Below are 19,033 nucleotides of genomic sequence, written 5' to 3' on the forward strand. Positions count from 1 at the left end.
AAACAATGGTAGAGTGGATATGGAGAAAATCAGGAAGGTCACATGAAGACCAGGTATGCAAAACGGTGTCTGAGGGCTGAGCTGAGGGAAGGGCACCCCAGGCCGTCTGCCAATTTTACCCCCAGGGCAGGAGGTAGAAGGGCGAGGGTGCCCCCTGCTGGGCTCACTGGATAGCACGTGTCTCCTGCGGAAAGGCTGGGGATCCCGGAAAAGCAGACCCTCAGGGCTGTCACTGGTGAGTCTGTCTCGGTTGTGATTGGCAGTCGTGTTTGCTGGTGGGTTTAGCATGGGTGAGCTGCAGTGAGAGCTTAACATTCGACACGGTGCTGCCTCCCAGGGAGTTCCTGGGGGCCTGGAGCCCTGGTGGCAGGACCCAAATACACTCAATCGCTTGGCAGCTTCATGCGGGGACCTCGTACTTTGATTTCTCAGCCTGTTCATCAGGAAAGTTTACCGGTGGAAGTGGAACTCAGATCTTCCGGTAACCCAGTAACCAGCCAAACAGGAGAAGTTAGATTAGGTAGATTTCTTATCTGATGCTATGACTTTCCTGATGTTCAAGAGCTCCGAGGCCTGTTGTGCATCTTGGGCCAATGGCTAGCTTACTTTTGGAATGAAGATGGCTCAGTCGTTGCATCCTCTGGTGTCTGTTTCCTAGTCTGACACAGAGAGCCACACTCAGTACTCTGTGACCCTGGCCACTTACCAGCTGGTTTATCTTATGATATTTAACCTTCCTGTGCCTCAACTTTCTCACTTGTAAAACGGGGATAAGAACACCTCACAGAGATGTTGTAAGGATTTAATAATATACTGGATGTAAAGTATTAATACAGTGCCTGCACATGAGCTCAATAGTATTGATGTGGATTAAGGCTGCCCCAGGTAGAGAAGCCCAAGGTGACCTGGCCTACATGCCGAACTATATGACCTGGTGGATTTTTATGGTATGAATTGGGGCTTCCCCAGGGAGAGAAGCCCAGGGCATCCTCACCTACATGCCGATCTATATGACCAGATTCATATCTAAAGTTATATGACCGCACAATAACCAGACCTCATCTGCACTAAAATCATTTAATGGCTTTTTACATCATCTTTTCTTTTTCCAGTAAAAATAAGTCACGTACCCATGCCTTATAAATTTAACCCTAACCCTCAACTCAGGGCAGCAGCAGGAGCTCTGACTGCCCATGGGTCCTGTCCCCATGCAGCAGCAGCAACAGCTCTTCACTGCCCATGGGTCCTGTCCCTATGCTATTCTATTCTCTAAATAAAAGAGCACCACTGCCAGACCTTGAGAGTCCAAGAAATCTTTCTTTCGACTCCTCGGCTCACCGACCCCGCATCAGTATCATTATTATTATTATTATTTGTTAGCAGACACTGACAGAAAAAAATGCAGTTTCTTATTATTACTTCTTCCTCAGTACATAAGCTATTCTTTCCACACCTTCACCAACTTGCTCTCTGGATCGTTGTGGTTTTTGTTTGTTTCAGCAGTTTGTGTGGATCGGGACTGGACCCGCATTCCCAGAGCAGGCGGAGTTAGGGGTGCTACTGGTTGTAGACTTGAAGCAGGCTGTCCCCCAAGTGGCCTGAACTCATGAAGTCATGAGCACAAGTGGTCAAATCCTGGACAAGTGCCATCCCCCTACCATGATTGCACCACCACAGTCCCCAGAGCTGATGAGGCCAGGGCAAGAGTGAGGACCAGGAGCTGTCCATCAGTCCAGCTGTATGTCCAGCTGTGGTTCCAGATCCAGCCACCCTGTGCGTACTGAGAGCTGAGTGTGAATGGAGGCAGGGACAAGGGTAGCAGGTGCTGAGATTCTAATCCCTTAGGGAGGAGAGGAGAGGCCATTGAGGAGTTCTCTGCAGGAGCCTAGGAGGAAGACATTGCCTGTCCTCCCGTGGCAAGCCCTTCTGGAGTCATCAAAGGAAATATCTGGGACTTAAGAGTGGAAAAGAATCAATCCTGTGTGTGTTTCCCTTTGAAGTGCCATTTTGGATCAAACTTTCCTAGAGGTGTAGCTGAGGGAACACTGGATTCATCCTCAAGAAACCCAGATTTCAGTCTTAACCGGAGCAAAGGTGAGCTGTGTGATCTTGGCAAGTTAGCTGAGCTCTCTCATGTGTTAAGCTTTGGTCATTTCTAAGAATCCTTCCAGCTCTAAAAATCTCTCTCCTTCCAATCAGAAGGGCCAACTTGTCACTCTTATCTCCTGCCTTTCCTCTGAGAGATGACAAACCTAGAGATGAGAGCTGTAGATGGCAGGAAAGAACTGGCTCCTACCCCAACAGGGTGTTCTTGGACACATTAATCATCTTCTCTGCCTCTGTTTATCTGTGAAATGGCCCAGTCCTCATAAGTGTGATGAAAATGAGTTAGATGATGCCCTTCTCCAGGTTGGCATGGTGCATTGCACATAAGGAATGCCCTCAGAATTGATTCACTGCTCCCCTCCTTACTCTTGTCCTGGACCACTTCTTTTTTTTTTTTTTTTTTTTTGAGGAAGATTAGCCCTGAGCTAACATCTACTGCCAATCCTCTTCTTTGTGCTGAGGAAGACTGGCCCTGAGCTAACATCCGTGCCTATCCTCCTCTACTTTATATGTGGGATGCCTGCCACAGCATGGCTTGCCACGCGGTGCCACATCCACACCCAGGATCCCAACCAGCAAACCCTGGGCCACCGAAGCAGAACGTGCACACTTAACCGCTGTACCACCGGGCCAGCCGCTGGACCACTTCTTATCAGTACCTGGGCAAAACCACAGCGAACAAGCCCCTCAACTTTGTGAATAGCAGGAGGCCAGTGAGGACAGGGGATATGTTGAGAGACACACTCAGGATCCCCGAACATCCTAACCTGCTGGAGCAACAGCCTGGACCTCACGAGGTAAAACAGACAGGGCTTAACGGAGCGATCCGGGCTTGGCTCCAAGGTACCGACAGTACAAGGACAGGGTGGGGAGGTGGCGGCTTAGCAGAAGCATGTGTGAATCAAACTGAGGGTTTTCACTGACAGCCAGCTCCACGTGAGGCAAATGAAAAGACTGCCAAAAAAATGGACAGACTCTTAGGTGGCTGAATTGAAGTTGAGTACTGAGCCCAGTGATTCTCCATCTTGATATCAGTCAGAATTGCCTGGGAAGGTGTGGTAACACTGCGTATTCCTTGCTGCACTCAGATCCTCTGAATCAGGACCTGGGATGGATGGGTGAGGAAAGGGGAAGGAAGGTGAGGAGTATGGAATTCCAAGGAGCTTCACTCTTGGTTCCAATGTGCAGCCAAGGACCTAGAACCAAGGAAGACAGTCGCGTCCTCATTCTTGACATGTCAGACCATGCCTAATGTATTCAGGGCCTTCGATTTAGGGTGTTTTACCCGGAGGAAGTGCACACACTGGAGGAGATTTGGTTGGGGGGCCAGGATGGAGGATGCACGTAACACTGTGAGGACTGGTGGAGGGAACCAAGCCATAGAAGACACAGGTGGCCAGGAGGCCCACCTTCAGAGGTGTGAGACTTGTTCTCTGGGGTCCCAAATTTAGAGTCTGAGGTGACAGGTGACTGCCTTAGGTCAGGTTTCTCATGAAATATTATGAGACAGAGATTGCTGGCAGGAAGTTTATTGGGAGGTCCTCTCAGAAACAACATGACACATCTGAGGGAGTGAAGGAACCAGGATTGAGTGGAGGAAGAAATTGATCAACATTGCAGGCACAACTAAGGATGCCTCCACTGGGAGTTCTGAGGTTGGGATGACCCTTCAGATCTGGCCCCAACTGAGGCAAGAGGGCTGGACATTTGAACCCCCACATTGACCAGGCAGATGATCCCTAGGGAGGGGTCATGAAATCGAGCAAGGCAGCTCCCTTTGGCAGCTGAAGGAAATGCCCAGGGAGAGACTCAGCTGTGAGCCATCAGCAGCCAACAGTCCTGGCAACTTAAGCATAAGCTTAGTGGTCTCAAAGGCAGGATCTGGGTGGTGCACCATAGCAGCCACAACAGTACCACTTTTGCAAGGCTCAGACCTACTTGCTTCATATGGTACGCTCACTCTACCTGGGAAGAGCTCCTCCAGAATTCTGGCGATGTCTTTCTCTGGGAAACTTACAGGAAGGTAGATAGGATGAAATATAGCCCCCACTACTATAGCGTGTCTTGGTGTCACAACTGATATTCAGCATTGCCCCCAGCCCATTACCCATTCAGATCCTCTTTCCTGAGGGGTCTGAGCTCCTAATCACCATGCCCTTCTCAAACCATGCTGTTGAATTTGTTCACTTACTATCAAAATGGGGCAAATGAATACCAAGAGACACCCTAGTTGGTCACCTGCATGCCAGACATATTCTTTCCTGACCCCATTATGTAGTCACAGCCCCATCTCCTCCAAAGGATCAAGATCAAGTACTCCTGCCAGGAAGTGACTCCTTTTTTTGCCTGCTGATCTCTTGGCACAACGAGTCTGAAGGACAGAAAGCAGCCACACTTAAGTTTATGGGATTCTTGTTCTGTTCTCTGGCAGAAGTGTTCTGCCTCTGGGACCAGATTCTCTAATCCCAGAGAGCCTGTAACCATAAGAACAGGAACTGCAAATTCCCCCAAAAGGGTCACCAGGAGTGATGGTAAGTGGGGTTACTCCTTCTTCAACCCCTTGCTTCCTAGACCTCTGTTTTCTACCTGTTGGGCCAGAGCACCATATTATAGCTGTTGAATAGGGTGCGTTCTTCATCCCGGAGCGTGGTGTCCCATCATCCCTAAAATGGTGCTTCAGCTGCACCTTGGAAAGGCTGTTCTTTCACTCTATCAGCTCTATTCACCAGGCGACAGCAAAGTATATGATAGGCCCCCAAGACTCCGTGATCATTTGCCTACTCTTTTGCTATAAAGTGGGACTCTTGGTTTGATGCGATGTTGTATGAGATCCCATGTCAATGAATCAAATTCTTTAAGTCCTCAGAGAGTGGTGCTGGTTGAGGCCTTTAGTGGGAAAGAGAAATCCAAATCCAGAATATATGCTGATTCAAGTCAAGATGAGTCACCAACCCTTCTGAGTAGAACAGGTCTAATGTAGTCAACTCATTACCAAGTGGCTGCTTGGCCATTGGTTGCTGGCAGATTGGAGATCTGGCAGCAACAACAGATCAGCCTTGGTGTGGGAGCCCATTCTGTTGGACCCACCCCTGCCACCGTATACAATATGCCTGTAAGTCACCTCCATCTATGCCAACATGGCCACTTTATTCATGTGGCCATTGTGCCAGCACAAGTGGTCAATGACAGAGGCTGGCTAATATCAGCTAGCCAAGTCACTCTATCTACTTGGTTATTTAGTGTCTCCTCCATGGTGGATGCTCTCTGGTGGGCATTAACGTGTAATATATAGACCACACTTTGTGCCCACTCCCATAGATACATCCACGTGCCTCTTCCCAAGACCTTCTTGTTCCCAATCTTCCAATGTTTCTCTTTCAAGGCCTCTAACCAACTAATCAAGCCATTTGCTACAGCCCATGAGCCTGTATATATTTTTACTTAGGGCCACTCTATTGGGGGGCCATGATGATGATTCAGGTCTCCAGATATCAATATCAACCCAAACACTGCATGACTTTAAAATGTTTGGTTATTCTACTTTCCGCAGTGTTCAGTGACCCAAGTAAATGGTCACATGGCCCTTTGGGGAAGGAGTATGGAAATCATTATGGTATTGCCATAGTATTACAGAAGACTTCCTCCTGGGGACCCGACCTCTCCTTCAGTCAACAACAGTTCTGGGCCCAAAAATTGAATTGGGTCTGGAAACTGGACAAAACATTATAACTGTTTATTGGAGCAACTGCCGTTAACCTCCTGGTCTTTCATTCTTGATTTCTTTTCATTGTACAGCTCAGCAATTCTGTGTGTGATCTGCAGATCTCCAGGGATTCCTGAGACCATTTCAGGGGTTGTGCAAGTTCAAAATATTAGCATAATAATACTAAGATGTTATTTGCTTTTTTAACTGTGTTGACATTTGCACTGATGGTGCAAAATCGATGGTGGATAAATCTTCTAGCACCTTAACAAACCAAGGCAGTGGCACCTAACTGCTCTGGTAGTTCATTGTGACAGAAAGAAAGAAGGGAGAGAAGGAAGGAAGGAGGGAGATGAGGAAGGAAGGAAGGAAGGAAGAAAAAAAAGAAAAGAGTCAGTTCTGTTTAAGAATGTCCTTAACAGAGCAATAAAAATTGTTAAATTTTATTAAATCATGACCCTTAATTAAATGTCTTTTTAATATTGTCTGTGATTAAATGGAAAGTACTGTACTGTTCACGGAAGTATAATGGCTCTCAAGGAAAAGCACTAGTGCAATTGAGTTACAAGGTAAACTAGTCACTTTTTTCATGACACATCGTTTTCATTTGAAAGAATAACTGACAGATAAACTATGGTTATTCAGACTTGGTTATCTGGCACACGTTTTCTCAAATTCAAACCAAGTAAGCCTGTCATTTTGAGGAAAACAATTGATAGTATTTATTGCCAATGATAAAATTTGAGCTTTTAAGCGAAAAAAAAAAGGGGGGGTGGTGGCTGGCCCCGTGGCCGGGTGGTTAAGTTTTCACGCTCCACTTCGGCGGCCCAAGGTTTTGCCAGTTTGGATCCTGGGCGCAGACATGGCACGGCTCATCAGGCCATGCTGAGGTGGCGTCCCACATGCCACAACTAGAAGGACCCACAACTAAAATATACAACTGTGTACTGGGGGAATTGGGGGAGAAAAGCAAAAAAAAATTTTGAGCTTTCAAGTGAAAATTAGAATTTTAGAAAACTTATATGCACTATCATGACCTTGACTGATTCCTACTACATGAGCTTTCTCTGATGATATTACCAAATATGATTTTTAATATTGTATAATGAATTATATCAATATTTGAAAGATCTGTATAATTCAATGGCCAAGGGAGGATGTTACAAAATCATGCAGGGGTAGAACAGCCATTCACCATTCATAGTGCAAGGTAGACCAGTAGACTTTTTTTTTTTTGAGGAAGATTAGCCCTGAGCTAACATCTGCTGCCAATCCTCTTCTTTTTGCTGAGGAAGACTGGCCCTGAGCTAACATCCATGTCCATCTTCATCTACTTTATATGTGGGACGCCTACCTCAGCATGGCTTGCCAAGCAGTGCCATGTCTGCACCTGGGATTGGAACTGGAGAACCGGAACCGGAACCAGGCTGCTGCAGTGGAACATGTGAACTTAACCTCTGTGCCACTGGGCCAGCCCCATAGACCAGTAGACTTTAATGTGATTGAGTACAAAAAATTCATTGGCAAAGTTTCATATTCTACTTTACAACTACCATTTAAGAAAATACTACTTGTTGAGTTTTGGTGTAGTAGCAAAGAAAAATACCCACAATGATATGAAAAGGCTATTAAAATTTTTATTTTATTTATTATTTTTTATCATTAAAATTTTCCAACTACATATCTGAGTGAGGCCGGATTTTCTTCATATATTTTAAGTAAAACAACATATTGCTGACAGAAGCAGATGTGAGAATCCAGCTATCTTCTATAAAGCCACATTCAAGAGATTTGCAAAAATGTGAAAAAAGCCAGTCTTGCACTCACTTTTTTGTTTTATAAAATATAGCTATTTTTCTGGGGCTGGCCCCGTGGCCGAGTCGTTAAGTTCACGTGCTCCGCTGCAGGCGGCCCAGTGTTTCGTTGGTTCGAATCCTGGGTGCGGACATGGCACTGCTCATCAAACCACGCTGAAGCAGCGTCCCACATGCCACAACTAGAAGGACCCACAATGAAGACTACACAACTATGTACTGGGGGGCTTTGGGGAGAAAAATGAAAAAAATAAAATCTTTAAAAAAATATATATAGCTATTTTTCATAAAAATATGCTATTTATGTTAACATATAAAGGGCTAATTTTCTTAAATGAATGGATAAATATTTTACAAATTTCTTGATCTTATTTCTAATATGGCAAGTGTCAATACATATAACCCACATAAACAAAAGCTCTTTGGAGATGTCAATTTTCAAGAGTGTGAAGTGACCGTGAGAACAAAAAGTCTGAGAACCACTGGCATAAGCTGAGCAATGCCATCACTGGCTGCCCATCTCTGCATAGGTCCACTGTCAGGACCCCCACTGCCGCTCCAACTGGCTGCTCATGCAATAGTTGTGCCAACGTCTGGCTCCTATTATTTCATGGTCCCATCGTCCGCATGGCTTTCAGGGAGCCAGTTCTGAATGGCCTCTTGCTCTCAGCCCTGGCCTACAGAGGACAGCGAAAACTGAGCTTCTCACCAGTGCATTCCCCTGCTTTCCTCTGGGATCTTCTGGGCCTTCCTGCAGAACTTAAGTGGCTTTCTGACCTTATGTAAAATACCTGCCAAAGCATGCCCACTTCTCTGAGCTTTTTGGACCCTTCCTCTACCTCTGCCATGGTAGTTCTGAGATTTCCATTTCACCTGATGGGCCACTGCCTTTCTCTTCTCAGGATCCTTGACAGCGTATTAAATCCTGTTTCACGGGCAAGTGCTCCCCATATCAGTAAACTCTCCCATATTCAACTTAATATTCAGCTCCCCCTTGATCCAGCCCATACATTCTCTCCCGGCTCCTGCCAGTACTTACTGGCTACTTTTGCAGCTGCTTGGGAGGACAGTCCTCCTCCTTCCCTAGCAGGCCCCTGCACATGTCTCTCTGCGTTTTGCTGCAGCGTGGCCCTATTTATTGGTCTTGTCGGCCAGGAGAGAGAGGCAGCTTCTTTAGCACCTGAGGGCAATTCTGAGGGACAGTGACAGCTGTGAGCCATCACTAGCCAGCACTCTGGCAGCTAGAGGAATGAGTGCCTCCATCCTGAGGGTGATCTGGGTGGTACCCCACAACATCCACTACAGAGACTAAGTTCAGCTCCACCTATGAGGCAGAGGAGAACAGGGATCAGAACCCAATGCCTTAGAGTCGGACTCAGATTTGAGTTCTATCTAGCTAAAGGACCTTGGGCAAGTGGCTTAACCGTCTTGAGGCGGTTTCTTCATCTCTGAAATGAAGATAAATACTACCTACCTGATAGATTGTTGTCGGACAAATGAAACAAGGAATGTAAGCATTTGGTATGGTGCCTAGTACGTCATAAAGGCGTGGATGTAGCTGCTGTTCTAATTGGTCAGAACTTTCCAAAGCCTGAAAAGGCTGCCTTAGGGAGCAGACAGTAAGGTACACCATCGTGGAGGGTGTGTTAGCTGATGCTGGAGAGTGTTGTGGAGGAGGTTGTAGGGTCCGTGGGGGTATTTACAAAAGATGAACTTTTGGGCCCATTCCGTCCCCAAGCTGCCCTGATTCTCTGATTTCTCCGACTCTGCTTACCCTTAGTAGGGGAGAGGCACTTGGAGAAGTATATTCACTTTCAGGCCACTAGGGGGCCATTTAGTTGCCTGCAACAGGAATACACTAATGGTTTCTTGATGGCTCAGGCACCAGGGAGATCAGGCTCAATTATATCTGAAAGCATTTTGAGTTCTTAGGGCAAAAGACACTATGTAAATCCAGATAATAAATAGGGTTTATTGATGACAGGTTAAAGAATCTGGCACTGTTTAGTTTGGAGACATATAGGGTGAGAAGAATTGAGTAAGAGTTTCAAGTGCATTTATTCTTTAGTATAGAAAAGAGTGACATGTTGTTTTTCCGCTCCACTGGGAACCAAGCAAGAAGAAAGAAGTTTAACCTGCAACAGAAAAAATACAGAGTGTGTTCAAGAAAGAGGATTAAAGGAGGCTTTGGGTCGGCCTTCCCTGGAATCTGTAAGAATAATTCACCTTGGTGTAATTGGTATGATCAGTCTTGCCAGCAAAGCCAGAGAGTAGGGGAGAGAAGAGAGTTCAACATCCAAAGACAATTCGGGGATTTTAACCCAGCAGGCTGCAGTGCTAGTCCGGCTCTGGCCGGCCTGGGAGCAGGATGGGGAAGGAGTGGTTGTCTTTTCCCCATCAGCCCACAGAAGGCAATAACCACTCCAAACTTCTGATGTCCTTGAAATTTCTCAGAAAGTAAAAAGGCAGGCTGTTCCTGGGAATAAGCATCCAGTTGGCCCGTGCTGGAGGCAGACTCACACCTGGGCCTCAGGAATGAAAGTCAGGGGCTGGGTTACAGCCCTTTCATTCCAGAGGTCAATCAGCACACTCAGCTCTGGTAGCCACTTGACTTCTGTGTGGCTGTGGTGGCCCGGCAGCAGTGCTGGGGAGAAGCTTCTTCATAAAGAGGTAGTGTCTGGCAGCTAAGGATTCCCGTGGAGAAGGAGAAATTGGAAGGGCACAGAGGGTCCTGCCCCACACAGTAGAAGCCAGGAGTCAGGCTCGCACCTGCGGGGGCAGGAGGGGTGGTTCACCCGCAGAACCCCATCAGGACCACAGTCCTCTCCCCACACACACTCGTGAAGGTGCAGTCTCCCACATTCATTGAGATATCCAGGCAGTCCACACACCCAACTCCGGGAACACAGGAAGTAGAATTCAAGGAGGAGAAAACCAGAAATTCTAGAAAGCCTCATAGAGAGGGAATGAGGAGGAGAGAAAGGAGGGGCGGGGAAGGAGGGGGAAGGCACCTTGGAGAGGGGTCTTCAGCACCGACCCGAGGGAGGACACACCTCACATGGGAAGGGGTGCAGGGAACAACCGCCCAGACTCTGAGGCCCAGAGAGGATACGAGAGGGGGCAAGCTCTCGGAGCCGCTCCACCGTTCAGTGTAGCCTCTTGAATCCAAATCAAGCCCAAACCTGGGAGTCGGAAACCCCAAGAAGCGGGACCTGGAACCTGTTGCAAACCTCGGGACTAAGGTGGGAGGCGAGCCTGGAGAACCAACTCAGCACGTGGTACTGCCCCGGAAGCTCCAGAAGGTCTGGGCAGCCTAACTCGGGGCTCTAAGAGGACAGGGAATTGGGGAGATTTCAGCAGGCCCCGGAAGCCCACGTGGAACTTGGGGGCGGGGGGAAGAAGAGGTGCCACCAGCTAGGTCCACAGTGCTCCTTGGCTGCCTACACCGGACGTGGACCGGGCTTGCTAGGCGTAAAGGGGTCTGGAAGATCCGCTCGGGAGGTACGTGGAGCGGGTCACGAGCCACGAGCACGAACGTAGTATCACCCCCACTTCTGGGGGTAAACTGAGGCCTGAGGGCCCAGCCGCTGCTGCTATTCCACCTGTCGCTTCGGACAGTCAGGACAGAGAGAGGAAACGCCGGAGTTGACAGCCCCGCGCTCCGACCGCCTCTCCCCGCCCCCTCCCAGTTCCGCACTCCGCCCCAAACGACGCTGTTCCCCTTTTAAAGAAGCGCCGGGGGCTCCCAGCCTCAGCGCGGCAGCCCGTGCGGGGCGGAGGCGGCCTTGCCCTTTTAAGAGCCAGCCTCCTTTAACTCTCTCTTAACGGGGCGTCCCGGCGGGCTCGCGGCACACGATAGAAGCCCGCCTCCCCGCGCGGCGCTTCCGGACCGCGGCGTCGCCCTTTTAAGAGGCAGCCCCCAGCAGCGCTCTCCCCGCCCCTGGAGCCGGCGCGCGAGGCGGGGGAGCCCAGCTGGAGCGGAGCGCTGTCCGCGCGGCCACTGGAGACCGGGCGGCCGGCGGCCGGGCAGGCGGCGGCGGCGGCAGCGGCGGATGGGGACGCGGAGCCGGGCGGCTGTGGCGGCTGTGGCTGTGGCGGCGGCGCGGAAGCAGCTGACGGGCCGGCGGCGGCGGCGGCGCTGGCGGCGGTGACTGGTCCAGGCCCCGGCGGCGGCTGCAGCGACGCGGTGGCGGGCTGCGGGCGGGTGGCGTGAGGCGCGGCGGCGGAGCGCCGAGCGGCCGGGAACCGAGGGCGCCGGGCCGCCCGTTGCCCAGTCCCCGCAGGCCGCCAGGCCCCCTCCAACCGGGGCCGTGGAGCACCGGGGCAAAGGCCGGGGCCCCCCCATGAAGGAGCGCGACGCGGCCCCGGCCGAGCGGGGCAAGCCGGCCACCTACACCGGGGACAAGAAGGCGAAGATGGCGGCCAAGACCAACAAGAAGTGGGTCCGGCTCGCCACCGTGTTTGCCTACGTGCTCTCCGTGTCGCTGGCCGCCATCGTGCTTGCCGTCTACTACAGCCTCATCTGGCAGCCGGTGGGCGCCGGGACCTCGGGGGGAGCCGCCGGCCCGCCCCCCGGCGGCTCCAATGCCACCGGCCCGTCCGGGACTTCGGGGGCGGCGGCGACGGGGCCCAACGCCACGGGGTCGTCCCGCCGCGAGGCGCCGCGCGACGCGCCCCCGCTGCAGGCGGCGCGGCCCATGCCTCCGGAGCCCTCGGCCGACAGCCCCTTGGCCGGGCCGCTGGAGCAGCCGCGGGGGCCCGAGGAGGACGAGGAGGAAGCCGCGGCGGCGCCCGGGAGTCGTTGAACCCCTCCGCGCCAGGGGCGGCCGGGAGCCGTCCTCTGCAAGCTGGGAGGCAGGACTTTGCAGCAGGAGCCGGCGGGAGCGACCCCCACGGGAGTGAACGCCCCCCCCCCCCCCCCCCAGGAACGTCGGCTCGCCCCGGGGGCGAGTGGCCTGCAGCCTGATCTTCAGCCAAGGGACCACGATTCTCCAGGGGCTCGGGGTTTGGTCTTCCCAGGACAGTGCTGCGCCAGGGCCCTGAGCCATAAGGGGCGTGGGGGGAGGGGTGGGAGATCCCAGCACTGAACCCGTCTGCGCCGCTCGCTTTTCTGTATCCGACGTGCAGGGGTGACTCGGGCTTTCCCCCAAGACTCAGGGGAAGGAGGGAGCTGTAGGGGCTCTTCTTTAATAAGCTGAAGCTCTCGAAAGGAGGAGGGCACCAAAAGTAGTGGAGCTCAGGTACGTCAACCTAGTTGCAGTGGCCACAGATGCATTTAATTTATAGATCCCTGTATATAGTTGTTGACATATGCACTAGAAGCTATAATTACATAGTACTATATGTATTCTCCGACACCCTGGGTAGCTACTGACTGATGGGGTCAAGCAAGGGCTATTTGCTGGCCCCCAAAGTGCAGCTAGCTGGAAGGGCACAAAAGCTGTTTTTTCCATCACCCACTTTTGCCCCTATTCCCCCTCCTATTTCAGAAAGATAGTTTTATGACACAAAAGAGTATAATCATTCTTAGACTTGTTGAAAGGGCAGTGGAAAACCTTAGGAGAAGAAAAAGCCGTTTGCGCTGGGTGGGGAATGGACTGATCCCCTCCTCGTCCCACCCTAGTGTCCCCACCCAAGAGGCTTCCTGTTGCGGCCCGAAGTATCTGGATGGGGGCCAGGGCAGAAGGAAGGGAAAGAGCAATGAATGCCTCTGTGCTTCCATCCTTGGCCTTCTCCTCACAGCTCTTTTAGAAGAGCAAGCTTTTGTAAGTAGAGTGAGTGGCTCACAAGTGTTGTATCTTTATTTTTATTTTTATTTTGCTGCTCCTCAAGATCTTGTCTTGTTCCAATAATCACCATCACCTTCCCTCTTTCCTGAGCCTGTAGTGACAGTGTAGCACTGAGATTAGGGTGATATCTGTTGCGAAACCAGAGCTTTGAGAATGTCCTCTGGTTTTGAGTTTTAGATAGAACCAGAAAGGCTGCAAGGTGGGCTTCAAACTCAGGATTGTGTTCTGATAGCCAGATAATAGACCAGCCATGGGTGTTTACCTCTCCTGATAAACGCTACTTGTATGCAGCCTATATTTTTACTGAGATGAGAAACATCAAGAGAAATGACACATTTATAGCTCTGGGGCAGCAAGAATTATACATCAATTTGGAGTCCACTTCCTTCTGCCACTTGCTTTTAGGCAATTGAGTGTGGGTAGCGACAAGATATCAAACCCCTTAGTGTTTCCTTTTTGGGAAATAAGGCACTTTTTTTAAACAAAAAAGACAAAAACTTACCCACCTGAGTCCTGAACCAGTTTGTCTCCAGTTTTCTGGCCTACACTCTAGTTAGCTCTGATCCAAGTTTACAGGACAACAGCCTTGTTTTAAGCCATGTCCTGCTGTGAGCAAGATAGCAGCTGAGCTGTCATAGCTGCGGGCAGGCTGGTGGCACCCTCAAGGTGTCTTGGCTGGAGGAGATTTCTGAGCAGCTGACTTGACTTTGGTCATTAGGAAGCCTTTGAGGCCTTTTTAAATTTTGGTTGGGGGCCTAGGGGGAAGAAACGTAAAATGCCACTTTATAACTTCAATAATAGCCTGTAATTTATATTTATTGTGTGAATTTTTAGTCCTATATTTTAATAATTTGTAAATTGATCTCTTATTCCAAGAATCCTTTGAACTTGTGGGAGAACATCTGGGAGTCCAGTCCCCTGTCCCCATCCTGACCCCTGTGTTTGGGACTATTTAATCCACTTTGGAGTGGATCACAGAGTCTAGAGAGACCACTCACAGCTCCAGCTGCTGGCCTCCTGCCTCTCTAAAGCCTTCACTGGAATTGGGACATTGACTCCAGCTCTAGCTGTGAACACGACCAGAGACATTATTTATAATTCAGCCATTTAAGATATACCTGTACTCAAAAAGTCCTGTATATTTTTTAAAAGTTTTATTTTTCAGGTGAACAAAAATACATTCTAAGAACTCTACGTAAGTTGATCGTTTCTCTTTTTCATACTTCTTGGGGAAGGAGGAGAAGGTGGAAGAGGAAATGGTCTGAAACAGTGGATGGATGGTGATGAATAGGTGTAGGAGGAAAAAGCAATTGCCCTGCTGTTCTCTGTGCCTGATGGCTTGACTGAATTGATTAGTGAAGGTGGCAGGAATCCATCTTCGTCGGGAAGCAATCATGGGTCGGAAGAACAGTGATGTCTAGATCAGCCACTAAAACGGTCGAAAAAAGTTCAGTCTTACAGAACTCTGAGCAGACGCCTAGCTGGGGAAGCTAAGAGACCAGTAAGCATGCATATTAAGAATTATTACAGACACTGAGCTGGCTGAGAGCTGAGGTGAGGATAAAGCCTCCTGATAGCTCCACTGTTCTCATCTTTAAACCATTGGCCCCTAGATAGCTCAAGAAGTACTAACACTGGGAAAGCCACACTGGTGCGCCCGCAGTGGTTGGTCAGAGCTTTGTCTATGGTGGAGGAAGCGAGAGAGCCAAACAGCTGCAAGAAGGTGTAGGTTGCTTCAGAGGTGAGGCTTTTTCTCCCCCTAAAGCAAACAATAAAAGACATGTGGGTGAAAAGCACAAATATAAGGGATTAGTTATGCTGCAAAATACATGGCAGGCGATTGAGCTCAGCTCATTATCAGACAATGCTGCCCAGTACAAACCTGAGTGAGAAGCCAGTGAGGGGGCCCCCCTGAGGCCTGCCCTTCTCCTGAGCTGTTGGGGGGTGGCTGCTGTGCTTTTCCATCACCTTGTAGTCTGCAGGGGAGCATGGAAAAAGTCTGCCCTTCTTTTATTTCCCTCTTCAGCCTACACAATGGCTTTCTGTGAGAGGGCTTGGTACAGCAGAGCAGAGGGGAGTGCAAGTTCCTGAGGTTCTTCTAGTCAGCCCCTCCTTTCTGTAGACAGTGACATGTGGCTGCTGCAGTTGCACGCGGCTTCACACGTTGGGCACATAGAGCAGCGTGTGCGGCAGGAGCCTGCTGGCCGGTGAGAAGGGCACTATTCCGCCAGAACAGGGACCGGTTGGCAGGGAGCAGTGGTCAGAAGAGCTTTATTTTCAGGGGTTAGAAATTAGCTGCAAAATTGTCCATCAGGTTTTGAGTCAGGAAGGAGAGGTCTGTGCAAAGGGAGATTAGTTTCCTTCAGCTGCTCTGCGTCTGGACCGCCAGGATCACTTCTAGGTGTTTGCTTATGTTAGAAGTCATTCTGTGTGTTTATTCCCTGACAGCCTGAATTGGAAGGAAGAGATAATCCTCTGGAAAGGGAAGTCTTGCAGGGTGAGGGGTCAGGAGTTTGCTAAGCCATTTAGACTAGGATTGTGTGGATATCATTTCTTTCCCCTCTTGATGCTGAAGTGCAAAGAAATGTTTCCCTGATGTTTTAAGTATGAGAAATATTTTCCTTCCTGACAGCTCTGGATTGCCATGTGGTATGAGACCGCAGCTTTGGAAGTGTTCCTGTCTACCTTGTTTTTCAGTTTTCACTAGGGAATTCTAAGATAGTGTGTTCTTCAGTGGAGTATTTATATCCTGTTTTGAAATGCTGAGTGGAGAGCATCTACTTGTTCCTACATGTTTCTTTAAGGGGAACTGAAAGCTCAGGTCCCGAGCTTTAGGGCTACCACAGCTATTTAGAAGGGGTAATAATCATCCTCTCCTTCCTGTCTGCAGAGAATGGAGGTATTTCTGGAATTGCAATGCAGTAACAAAAGGGCCACAGCTGTACTTTTTTTTTTTGTCTCCCTGGGTGGAGGGAGGGACCACAGTGGCTTTGCTCATTTCACAGGACTGGCACTAAGCTCTGAATGGTGGATCACCTGGTCGATCACTGTGCCGGATACAATTGGCCCTAGTGTCATTGTGGTGTCACTGTCGTAATCCACTTGTGTACCCACATCCACAGGCCACCGTCTGGTTCGGGGGGCGCAGATTGCTAAAGAGAACCCCTGCAAATCACAGCTGCCCTGGCCGTTGTGACCTTGGTTTCTTTATTTCCAAGTGGAGGGACCAGGGCTTGGCCTGCCTGTTCTTTCCAGGCGCCGGAAGTCCACAGCTCTGTTTCATGTGGTGCTTCACGGAGGCAACATAGAATATATGACCCATCCATTGTCTCCTTTGTCCTGGCCCTATGGCCTAATGTTGAGCTATAGAAATACCTGCTCTATCGACAGTTTTTTGCTCACATCTGTTTAACTTGCTGACATAGCCTGTGGGTTTCTGCTGCCAGAAAACCTGTGTTGTGCTCTTTGTCTCTCCAGTAGCTGATTTAAAAAATACAAAAACAAAAAGTTTTTTTTAACTACGCACCCAAACTCAAACCAGGCTCTCCGTCCTAAGTGCAGAATCAGCAATGGCTCCAGTGGTACACCGTGCGCGTGAGCCACCTCGTCAGTAAGGAGGACCCAGGTCACACTGGTTTCCCTGTGCCCCATTCAGTTCTATAAACATTTGTGAAGCTACTACTAAGGGACCAGACAAGTGTCACTCTTGTGCCCTCAGGGAGTTTGCAGGCATGCCAACAAGAATCTGCCTTTTGTATCACCCTGTTTTCTTATCGCCCTGTTTTCTTATCTTCAGTAGTCTGTTTTTGCAATAGCTCATAGTTAAACAGCAATAAGATCCTAACTTTCCTTAGAATAGTGTCTGTAAACCACTACCATTAATTCAAGAACTATTTATTTAATGTCTGCAGTCTGCCAAGTGAGCTTTACAAGTCCCAAAACCAACTTGTCCAAAACAGCAATTATGTTGATTACTAAGGATTTCCTTTTAAACATGCCTCTCTCTGCTACCTCAGTGTTCAGAGTCGTGAGTAGAGGTTTCCTCCCATTTGTGTCCTGGAGGGCACCTGCCCTCAGCCCCCTGCTGGTGGTCTGGGCAGTGTTGAGTCGCAGCAGCCAGTCTCTGAGCGGTAGGCACCTCACAGCATCACCAGGACCTGCGGGGGGAGGCAGGTGCTCTTGGGAGGGACCCCTGACCTGGAAGATGGGAGACCTGCAGACTCGGCAGAGGCATTAGTTATGGCCCTTGAACCCCTCTTTCCTCCTGACCGAATGGGACTTCGTGAGAGCAAACAGAGGTGATTGATGTGACAGGGCTTAAAGATCTTGGGAATAAAAGTACAGTGTATACACATGAGGTAATATATTTTCAAGGGGACGTCTGTCCCTTTGGGCGAAAATTATGCATGGAAAGTAGCATGAAGGGGCAGGTAGTAAACATTACACCAGTGCCCAGACCATCAGCATCAGCATCACCTGAGAACTTGTTAGAAATGCCATGTCTTAGGCCCCATCCCAGACCCGCTGAATGAGAAATTCAGGGGAGGGAGGCCAACACTGCGTTTTAACCAGCCTTCCAGGTTTCAGATGCACGCTAAAATTTGAGCACCACCGGCCCAGCCTTTCCCTCTGATTCTGTAGCTTAGGGTTAGGGTATTTCTGTTCTGACAGATGGTTATCAAGGTGACTTTTGGCCCTCTTTCTTGTTTGAAGCCTGCTTAGGAGAGAGGAAACACTGTGTCCCCAGACTTTGTAAGAAAAGGGGAAAAAGCCTACATTGTTGGTTATTTTTGACAGTTGCAGGTTTGATGATTGCAGAAGAACTTGCCCTGGAGAGCTTGTTAAGAAGGAGGCAGGCCTGAAAGAGTCCTCCCTCCCTTTTCCACAAAGGTACTGATCTGTCTGCCTTACCTCCTGCCCTGGGGCCTGCTGCTTCTCGAGCCAGTCCTTAAAAGGAGCAGTGGGTGCCACATTTGTTCTTTCTGGTGCCAGGTCTGCACTATTTCACTTCCCTGGCGTCAAGTGGATGTTTAATGAGAGGCTGTGATGTAGGCCGGCAGACTCGTTGAGAGAAAGCAGCCTCAGTCTTCTTTATGTGGGCTCCTCTCATTGCCTTTCCCAGCCTCAAGGGCCAGCTCAGTGAGGTTGTGGCCAGCCTGTGTCGGCCTTCCTTGTCAGCCCTGATAACCCTCGCTCAGAAAGAGAGGCTTGTCAGGGTCTGTGGACACTGATAAATGACTCAAGAGGCAGAAGTGAAGTGGTGTCTTGAGGTTCTCCTTTTCTCTTGACCCCCTGAGTTTGTCCCCAAATTAAGATGTGGCCATATGGGGATTTTTGCCATTTCCTTTGTTCTTTGGGGGGCTAGTACCATCTTTTCCTGTTATTCCTATCCCTGAGGCCAGGGCCTAGGGCTGGAGGTGACACCTTCTAAACTTGTGCCTTGTTAAATGGTTGGGGGTCCCCTGCTTCCAGGGATCCCCAATTACCTGTCCCTTGACCATAAGAAAACAGAGTCATGCTGCTCCTTTGTGTAAAAAACCTTAACTCTGGGTTACCTGGAACCAACTCCACAAGGAAATTTGTTTCTGGGGAAAATATCAGAAAAACAAAAACTGTGGTGT

At 49.6% G+C, this 19,033-nt stretch overlaps 1 protein-coding gene across 1 annotated transcript; it reads left to right on the top strand.

The window, feature by feature from the left end:
- The first annotated feature begins 11,605 nt into the window (after positions 1-11,605).
- Positions 11,606-14,606, top strand: INAFM2 (InaF motif containing 2). Its single transcript, XM_046655481.1, has one exon. The coding sequence runs from the start codon at positions 11,967-11,969 to the stop codon at positions 12,426-12,428; it is 462 nt and encodes a 153-aa protein (XP_046511437.1). The 5' UTR covers positions 11,606-11,966; the 3' UTR covers positions 12,429-14,606.
- Positions 14,607-19,033: the final 4,427 nt, after the last annotated feature.

Source organism: Equus quagga, chromosome 2 (genome assembly GCF_021613505.1).
Source record: "Equus quagga isolate Etosha38 chromosome 2, UCLA_HA_Equagga_1.0, whole genome shotgun sequence".
NCBI lineage: Eukaryota > Metazoa > Chordata > Mammalia > Perissodactyla > Equidae > Equus > Equus quagga.